Below are 10175 nucleotides of genomic sequence, written 5' to 3'. Positions count from 1 at the left end.
GTAGCTCCTGCGCAGGCGTCACACAATAAGGCTCTCGTGCGCAGGCGCCAATCTCGGCGGCGGTGGGGCGAGCCGCTGAGGCCAGGCTGACGTAAGGCCTTCTCCGAGAGCTGGACGGGGTGGGTGGGGAGAAGCCTGAGGAGCAGGGAGGACTCACATAGGTGGAGCGCGGACAGCTAGTCACGTGTTCGGCGTGAGGTTGCTCGGGGCGTGGGTGTGGCGCTCCGGCGCGCAGGCCCTCCCTGACAGACGCAGGCGCAGAGACCGCAGCGCGGGGCTGGGGGCGGATGAGGCCTAGCGAGGGCCTCGGGCCTGGGCCGTGGGCGAGCCGGGGAGAGGCCTCGAGGTGTGGGAGTCCATCCCGAGGCGGCAGTGGCGGCTCCCGGACGCTCCTTCCCATTTTCTTTCCTTTCCCCCCAGTCTTCTCAGTGTGATTTTCTTGGTGAGTGATTTGAGGAGAAAGAAAGGGAAACTGTAGAAACCGGTCCGTTCCCATCGCATGCCTTTCCCCTTTTCGTTTCTTCCCCTTTCCGCTACTCCGTTGTGATATCAACTGTGTCTGGGCGCATTTTCCCCACTGCTTCTGCCTGGGCTGCCCGGAGCTCGCTCGGCTGCCCTGCTCACCACCTGCGGGAGTGCGCGCCCACGTCCCGCCTTACGCCCATCCACCTGTCGCGCTGAGGTCCTCCCCGGCCTCCCTCTTTCTCCTGCGCCTCGCTGCTTCTCTGCTCCGCCCGTTTACCTCTTAGTCGGGTCCCTCCTCTTAGGTGTTACTCCACCGACGTGTGGACTGGCTGTTTTTAAAAACAGCAGCCTAAACCAGAAGGGGAAGCTTTTTTAAATGGGCCCTTGAATTTTTGCTTATTTTGTTTGTTTGATTGATTGGTTGCTGTCCCTTTTTTTGATACTGTCTTCTCAGAAAAGGTTTTATTCCGTTTTGAACCGCCTGGTCTTCCATAAGCCTATTCACGTAAGATTGCTGAAAGAAATTCATATAGAAGCCTTTGCCACCCCGAGTCTCTAAAAGGCATTTTGGCAAGATTTGGGAAATAAGTTATTTGGTTTGAACCAAACTTACAGAGGCCACTGCCCACAGGGAATAAAGACGGTCAGAGATAAAAGACAACACCAGTGTGGGTCGGCTCACTGCCAGGGTGCTCCTTGGAGAGAGAAAAACAGCACGATTGCTTCATTAACCTTCTAATTCCTACTTAAAAGGCTATGCAGAATATGTAGGTGCTGATCATTTGGGACTTTTAGTGAATTTCATTAGATAAGAATACATTTAGTTTTTTCTTACCCAGTTAATCAGGTTTTTATCTTTATCCCGTGTGTTTAACATTTTATTTCAGATGGGTGACACGTTGGAAATGATGCTCCTGTTCACATCAGATTTTCTACTTTTTAAAACTTTTTTTTCTGTGTGTATATACCACTTTGTCCTTTTCCTTTCCCCTTTATGTTTTTTTGGGGGGTGGGGGTTCTTTTTGCTTAGCATGTATAAAGAGAAAAAATCTTTTTCTAAAGAATACATACTAAACTTTGAACTAAGGACTCCTAATGATAACACCATTAGCCAATGGATGGTCATTGGCCTAAAGCTTATAAATATTCTAATGAAGAAACACTTTGGGATGTTTTATATTATTCAGTTCCTAAAAGAGCCAGTAAGTGTAAAGCCTGTTACCTCCAGTTAGTACCAACCGACCTTAGCTACAGTCCTGACTCTTTGGTGTTACCAAATACAGTAATTTCACAGAAGACCATGTATTTATTGTGGTTTTAAAAATACCAAACAATTTGATCTCACTATAGTATATTTAGTTTACAGTCTTGATGAAATTGTTAAATCATTTAGAAAGGAACTTTTTTCCCTTAGATCCTTGGTCTATAATTCTGCTTGCCTTTTGAAAACATATTTACAAAGAATATATTTCTGTTTTTTATAATTCCCTCAAAATAGCAATACTGTTAAAGAAAATATCTGTGTCCAGTATGCCCGCCAAGAATTAGTACTGATATATTGTCAGAGGTCATGAACCTTTTCCATAAAGGGCTACGTAATATTTTAGGCCTTTGCATGCTGAATGGTTTTGGTCAAAACTGCTCAACTCCACTGTTGTAGCTCAAAAACAGCCAAAGACAATACTAAACAGGTGAACAAATAAACAAAGTTGTGTTCCCATAAAACTTAATTTACAAAAAGGGTGATTATCCAGGTTTTGCACAGATTTGGCCTGTGGGTTATGGTTTGCACAGACCCCTGCTATAAATGCTTGTACATACAAATTTGAGTTTTTTTGCTAAAGATTAATCTAACTTACTTAGATGAATAAAATGGGCATAGGTGGGAATATAAATAAGACGAGGAGGAAAATAAACCCTGTGTAAGAGATATTCTTTGTAATACTTCTAAGTTACAGAGTTTAAAAGGATACTTAGGAAGTCTTGAATTAAATACTCAAGACCATTAAGAGGATATCCAACAGCAAAAGAGTAGCCACAGGAAAGACTTAATCAGCTTTGATACTAAGTAGGGGCAAGGATGAGGGTTGAACTTGTAAATTCCACTTTTGATTATAAGAGCCCTGTGATTACAACAGGGCACCGGAGTGTATGTTCCTTCCACCCTTTCCACCTTGCTATTTCTAGGTAAGTTAGGAGCTGACTGACACAAAGGCTTGATATGAGAAGATTTTTGCTCAGTGTTCCAGGGCGGAATTTTACCCCCTGTGATTAGTTTATGTCTCAGTATATTTGCATTTTTTAAATTATGTATTGGGAAATGATTTATTGCTGTAAAAATGCAGTAATTTTTAAGAATTTTAAAAAATCAGGATGTCTTACTTCTTAAGACAATGGACTGGATTAGTCATTCTTCTGAGAAATTTAGATTGCATTAATATAGGGTGACAAGCATACTCAAGACATGAATATTTTCAGAAGTTTATTGAACTATAGCCAGTTCTCATCATAAAATAATTTTTAAAGTGCTGTGTCTTATGTTTTATTTTGGAATAGTATGTTTTAAATGAGTGAGAAATGCTAAATCATCCTGACTAAATAGGATTTTGATGATTTCCCAGAGGAATTGGAAACTAGGTAATTTTATAATGGAATTGAAAAATTCTTCTCAACCATTCTGGAAGTAAAAATTGACAATGGGTATGATTTTAATTGATGAGCAGTCATCTAGTGTGACCTTAGGAAAACTTCACTGTACATAGGTTGCTGAAAATTAATATGGTTTTCGGTTTAAAAAATGTAAGCTTATTAGCATTTATGGGAAATAATTTGAAAGTGATTTAAAAAGTGGTTTCTTTACTTTTTTTCCCTTGAATTCTTTATTCAGTTTTGATCAGCTTGCCACAGTAAAATTGTTAAATTTTGCGTCTTGAGATCAAAGAGTACGTGAATCATTATGTCCATGTGGACATTGTGTTTTTGTATTTTAAAGTTCTTGCTGTGACACTGACACATTACTGCCTTTTCATTTGTCTGTTTGAATGGCAGGTGTCTATTATGTCTAGAAAGTAGCCAGTGGAATTAGTGGATCAAAAAGCCCCACTCTAAGTGATTAGTAGGAAAACCTACTTAAAAATTATTACTGTATAATGTGCTGGTCTTCCATCCTCTGAGGAGTTAGAGAGTAGGACTAAAATATTTTCATGAGGAACGTGGCTCTGCAAAAAATACTTCAGGATATTGGGATAGTAAAACCTGAGTACTTTATAGCCAAGTGATTTGGTCTAAATACTGCTTTTGTTTTCTGACTCTTGTAGTTGACTTCCATTTAATTGGAAATTGTTTTGTCTGTTGCCTTTGCAGTGTCACAACATGGCTTTGAGTCAAAAAGGAGGATGATATGCAGTTGATCCTCACTTTTTGCAGGTTCGACATTTGTGAATTCTGCTCGCTAGAATTTATTTATAACCCCAAGGTAATTACCTGTAGAACCTGTGCATTCGTTCACGGACACGCGCACTGTGGCGAAAGATAGGAGTCTCCTGATGCGCGTGCTCCAAGCTGAGGTCAAGCAAGGTGATGCTGTCTGCCTTCTGGTTTCAGCTCAAATACGGCCAACAAGTGTCCTTCTCCCATTCTATTTAGTGCCACATTTTTCACATTTCTGTGCCTCTAGTTAGTGATTTTTGATGTTTACAATGGCCCCCAGAGGGCTGAAGTGTGCTTAGTGTTCCTAAGGCAATAAGGCTATGATGCACCTAACAGATAAAATGTGCGTTAGATAAGCTTCATCCAGGCATAAGTTAGAGTACTATTGGCTGTTCAGTGGTATTGAATCAAGCATATATATGTACAAATTACATATTAAAAATATAAAAAATATATAAAATGTCTTTAAACAGAGACATAAAACAAGGTTATATATTGATCAGTTGGCAAAAAGGTGACTAGAGGCTCACAGGAACCTAACCCTGTATTTCCCCTAGGAGCAATGAGAATATTCAATATTCACTAATTTAGTACTCACGGTGACTTTATAGAATATAACTACCATGAATAAGAAGAATTGACTATATTACCTTAAGTAAACCTAGTTTCCAGATGGAAGTTACATAGTGTGGGTATTATTCCATCTTGTCTTTTGGCTTGCTTACAATGGATGTTGAAGCCCTAAAATTAATTTGAGGCTAAAATGTTATAAAACAAAATTCAGTATGTTACTTAAAATAGAATTCATCTTCTTTATTTTTCTTTAACAGTAATACTATTTGTTTACATATTCTAGCCCTTAACAACTCCCTTCTGCTATTTCTCAGGAAGCTTTTTACTGGTAAATAATACTGATACAGAATTAAATTGAACTGTCATAATTTTCTATTTTTAATTCATATAAAGTAAAGGAAAACTCAGGTTACAAAAGATAAGGTGAATGATCCATAATGTTTGTGTTACAGTCTTCTACTTTTAATAGTTGATGGTGAGCATTGTAGTAACCAACACAAAGTGGAGAAGATCAATTAAAAGATATAATGTTCATAAAAACAAACCAGCTACTCAGGTAATATTAGAATGATTGCTAATACAGACATCAGAAAATTACACATTGGGAAGTAAAAAAAAGAACACACACTGTGATGTTATAAGCCAAAGCCTCCTGAATAGGAGGTTAATCAGGTTATTTTATAAAGTGCCTTCAAAACACCTAGTGTTCTCTCCTCCAGGAAAAATAACTAGTGTTAAAGTACTTTACTAGAATACAGTTCAATAAAAGAGATTGCTGAAATGGCTCAAGTGTACAGTTCTCTGGTCCTTGGTTTACTACAGGAAGAGAATTAGACTGCACAGCAAAACAGTTCTTGATTCATGGATAAGTACCATTATTTTCTCTGAAGTTTTATAAACTAACCAGACCGTAAAAAAATATACTTAGCCTTGAGTCTAGGTATTCTGATTCAAATTAAATGATTTTGGTCCACTGTTTCTGCATGGCAGTAATTAATATTACCATATATGAGAATATTCTTATGTGCCAGCCACTGTGATATGTGCTTTGAATTTATTATAAGCTCAGTTAAGTAGCCAAGAGGTACCTGTATGTGGCAGACACTTTATTTGCACTTTTTACAGTAGGTTATCATTACGTACAAATCATGTAGTGATTCAGGTGGATAAAACAACCGACAAGAGAAATTCAAACACTCATTTTATAGCTTTAGGCCACAGATTTAAATTTTTCTGTCATCACTAAACATCCAGTTAAGAAATGAAAATTTTAGGTGTCATTGTGAAGAATTGTACATTTGTTATTATTTGGTAATATTACTCTTTCATATTGCTTGGTGGAAAAAATTCCTTCGGTACGGTTTAATAAAATTTCTTTTGTAAGACACAGATATTGGAAAAAAGTATCTTAATCTTTTAATAATAGATTTGGGGAAACGGGAAAGGGGTCAATTGATTATTTGTCTATACTTTAAAATTTTTAGGTAGATATTTTAATAATAGACCAGTCTATGTGTGGAATTTTATAATATTGTATGCAGTGATGATTAACTTGAAAATTTTTCTATTATAGACTCGGTTTTTTTTGCTAAGATTGACTTTGCCTCAGCATCAACAAACTCTTCATCTAAGATTGGTTCCTGTGTGTCATATATTTACAAGTCAGTGGAAATTACAAGTCAGCACATACAAGCTGAAAAGCCAAATAAGGAAATGTAATCCTTCTCTTGACAGTTCTAATTTAACTTGTAAGTTAAATTCGGTGTTAGTTTAAAGTGGTTTAAATGTTTAATTACAGAACACAGTATTACAGATAATCAGAGTAGTAAATGATTGAAAGTTTTCAGAACATATTTAAACATACCACCTAATATTTAATATGGCTTAGTTGTGGAACGTGTGAAAAGCCCCACTACATGTCTGTAGAACTCCTGTAGTGAATTTACATGAACATTGCAGCAGTTCCTAAATTGCATTTTGCACACGACTAAGAATTTGACTTGTATGGCTTACATTCATGTTTTAATGGGGAGTATATTTCCGAAGACAGGGATCTGACTAGCGTGGGGAATTGCAGAGCTGCTCTGCATGCCAGAATAATTATTTTCTCTCATCACTGGAAGCATTCCTGAGGTTTTTTTTTTTTTTTGCTATCACTGTAGAGTCTGGAATTTGAGTTAAGTCTCTCCACTGATCATGTTTAGAGGACAGAAACAAAAGTGACAGTTTCATGCAGATAAGGTTATAGATACGTAGCCTTTGACTTTGCTGTTAATTATCAATTTTTTCTTAACTATTTGCATAATATTATACCTTTCATTTTAGCTTTTTGAAAGTCTTCAATATGAAAAGTATGTAAGGATGATCTTTTACAATATGCATATAAAAGACACATAAGACAAAAAAATGTCATACCTTTGCCCTATCATTTGGGAAGTTATTCAAGTGTTTTGTAAGCAAATATTTTAGCCTGCTTTCCTGTTGTGAATTTTATAAGAAACTTATAAGTCTGTCTACATGTTCATACAACTAAAGAGAAATATGAAGAATATTACTCAGCTTTTGTGAATTGCAAGTAAATAGCATTCCAAATAATCCTTGTTTATATGGGTTATAAACCAAGAAACAATTTTCATTAGAGGAAAAGAACTACTACTCTGATTGTGTGTGTGTGTGTGTGTGTGTGTGTGTGTGTGTGTGTTTGTGTGTGTGTTTTAAAGCCTCTATGATAAGGCATTTTCTGAATAAAGTGTTGCTTATAGTTACAAATTTCTAAAGCTTTGATGATTCAGTCTTGAGATCGAAAAGATTATTAAGAGGATATCTGTAATATTTGAGAATTTGGGTTTAAGTACTTTTTAAATGTCCCATACATTTGAAAGATTTCTAAACAGTTTATGTACAGTGGACATGATTATTTTCAGTCCTGTTGGGACTTTAAGTCCGTTGAAATTAGTAACCAAATGTCTTTTTTGTTTTTATGTTTTGAAAAGGGCTAAAGCCAGTTTTTAGGTTGACTTGGGCAGAAAAGTGAAAAGAGAATGCTCCACTTTAACCGATGTCTGCATCTGAAACAAATAGCCCAGAAATGTTTTCCTAGTGTACATGTTAGAACGGATAAACATGTGCAGCTGTTTCTTTCAAGAACCTTTGCACTTGCAGAATTCAGGAAGTCATGGCACTCAACCCACTCTCTTGTTGGAGACAAAAATATTATCCTGATGGGACCTCCTGGTGCTGGGAAAACAACAGTAGGCAGAATAATAGGTCAGAAACTAGGTTGTTGTGTCATAGATGTGGATGATGATATCCTTGAAAAAACCTGGAATATGAGTGTGTCTGAAAAATTACAGGATGTTGGTAATGAGCAATTTTTAGAAGAGGAAGGAAAAGCTGTGTTAAACTTCTCTGCATCTGGAAGTGTGATTTCCCTTACTGGGTCCAATCCAATGCATGATGCTAGCATGTGGCATCTGAAGAAAAATGGGATAATTGTATACCTGGACGTACCTCTAATAGATCTAGTCAGTCGTTTAAAATTCATGAAAGTAGATAGGATTGTAGGTCAGAATGCTGGCACATCTATGAAAGACTTACTTAAATTTAGAAGACAGTATTATAAGAAATGGTACGATACCCGTGTTTTTTGTGAAAGTGGGGCTTCCCCAGAGGAGGTAGCTGACAAAGTGCTTAATGCAGTTAAAAGATACCAAGATGTGGACTCAGAAACATTCATTTCAACAAGACACAATTGGCCTAAAGACTGCGAGCAGAAGGTCTCAACAAAATTCTTTAGTGAAGCAGTGATTGAGGGGTTAGCTTCTGATGGTGGACTCTTCGTTCCTGAGAAGGAGTTTCCAAAATTAAACTGTAGGGAGTGGAAAAGCCTAGTAGGAGCAACCTACATAGAAAGAGCACAAATACTATTGGAAAAGTGTATACATCCTGCTGACATACCTGCTGCCAGATTGGGAGAAATGATTGAAACTGCTTATGGGGAAAACTTTGCCTGCTCAAAAATCGCCCCTGTCAGGCACCTTTCAGGCAACCAATTCATCCTGGAGCTGTTTCATGGACCAACAGGATCATTTAAAGATTTGTCTTTACAGCTTCTGCCTCATCTGTTTGCACACTGTATTCCACCAAGCTGCAATTATATGATACTTGTAGCTACGTCAGGAGACACGGGCAGCGCAGTCTTAAATGGTTTTAGTCGTATTAATAAGAATCACAAGCAAAGAATAGCCGTGGCCACATTTTTCCCTGAAAATGGAGTAAGTGATTTTCAAAAAGCACAAATAATTGGCAGCCAGAAAGAAAATGGGTGGGCAGTGGGTGTCAAGTCAGATTTTGATTTTTGCCAGACAGCTATAAAAAGAATTTTTAAAGATTCTGACTTTACTGGCTTTCTTATTATGGAACATGGAACTATCTTAAGTTCAGCTAATTCCATCAACTGGGGCCGACTGCTTCCCCAAGTAGTTTATCATGCTTCTGCATATCTTGATCTTGTTAGCCAAGGATTTATTTCTTTTGGAAGCCCAGTGGATGTCTGTATTCCCACAGGAAACTTTGGTAACATTTTAGCAGCAGTGTATGCCAAAATGATGGGAATCCCTATTCGAAAATTTATTTGTGCCTCTAATCAGAACCATGTTCTGACTGATTTTATAAAAACAGGACATTATGATCTGAGGGAAAGAAAAATAACTCCTACCTTTTCACCATCAATAGATATTCTTAAAGCTTCAAACCTGGAACGACATTTACACATGATGGCTAATAAAGATGGAGGGTTAATGACAAAATTATTTAATCAACTAGAAGAGCAGCAGCACTTCCAGATCGACAAGATGCTAGTCGAGAAACTTCAGCAGGATTTTGTAGCCGACTGGTGCTCTGAGAGAGAGTGCCTTGCAGCTATTCATTCCACCTACAGTACTTCAGGGTATATTCTGGATCCACACACTGCGGTTGCAAAAGTGGTTGCGGACAGAATGCAAGACAAAACTTGCCCAGTGATTGTCGCATCTACAGCTCATTACTCAAAGTTTGCACCTGCTATCATGCAGGCTTTAAAGATTAAAGAAATCAACCATACTTCGTCAAGTCAGCTTTATTTACTGAGTTCGTACAACGCATTACCTCCACCTCATGAAGCTTTATTAGAAAGAATGAAGCAGCAAGAGAAGATGGAGTACCAGGTCTGTGCAGCTGATGTGGACGTCCTAAAGAATCATGTGGAAAAACTAATACAAAATCAATTCATATAAAAATGTTTTGAGTAAAATGTTTTTTTCTGGTGATAAGCATGCAATAATAAATCACAAACATTGATTTGGAACGATAGTATTTTCATTTTTTTTGTAAATACATCTATACGTAGGCCTGTTATCTTTTGGAATTTCAATAACCTAGTCTCGGTGACTGAACATCGTACCTGCACATGCTGCTTGGAACCTTATCATCTAGAAGTGACAAAAGGGTAGCATAGTGCATGGACCTTTGTGCCGTTGTGCAGTGCTTTGCACTCGTGAGGGATATGTCAGTTTCCACTCCCTCATCCCACTTTTAAGTGGACCAAAATGTCTGCTATTCACCCTGGCAATTAAAATATTTAAACAGTCGTTTTGTAATACATCTGTAACCATTACTAGGTTTGTATTGACTAGAAAGAGAATTTATCATTCAAATGGCAAACTTGTATG

At 37.7% G+C, this 10175-nt stretch overlaps 1 protein-coding gene across 3 annotated transcripts; it reads left to right on the top strand.

Annotated features, from left to right (window-relative positions):
- The first annotated feature begins 302 nt into the window (after positions 1-302).
- Positions 303-9811, top strand: THNSL1 (threonine synthase like 1). 3 transcript variants are annotated; one of them, XM_058681673.1, is made up of 4 exons: positions 303-442; positions 3829-3891; positions 6041-6215; positions 7461-9811. In XM_058681673.1, the coding sequence occupies exon 4, from the start codon at positions 7509-7511 to the stop codon at positions 9738-9740; it is 2232 nt and encodes a 743-aa protein (XP_058537656.1). In that variant the 5' UTR covers positions 303-442; positions 3829-3891; positions 6041-6215; positions 7461-7508; the 3' UTR covers positions 9741-9811. The 3 variants fall into 3 exon arrangements, with proteins under 3 accessions (XP_058537656.1, XP_058537657.1, XP_058537658.1); XM_058681674.1 differs by lacking the exon at positions 3829-3891 and having other exon boundaries at positions 329-442; XM_058681675.1 differs by lacking the exons at positions 3829-3891; positions 6041-6215 and having other exon boundaries at positions 340-442.
- Positions 9812-10175: the final 364 nt, after the last annotated feature.

The sequence above is a fragment of the Neofelis nebulosa genome, chromosome 8 (assembly GCF_028018385.1).
Source record: "Neofelis nebulosa isolate mNeoNeb1 chromosome 8, mNeoNeb1.pri, whole genome shotgun sequence".
Classification (NCBI taxonomy): Eukaryota; Metazoa; Chordata; class Mammalia; order Carnivora; family Felidae; genus Neofelis; species Neofelis nebulosa.
Note: the sequence above shows the minus strand (reverse complement) of the source record. Positions and strands in the feature narration are given on the sequence as shown.

Coding starts and splice junctions, on each gene's coding strand:
- THNSL1 (XM_058681673.1), top strand. CDS start 7,509: ATGCTCCACTTTAACCGATGTCTGCATCTGAAACAAATAGCCCAGAAA.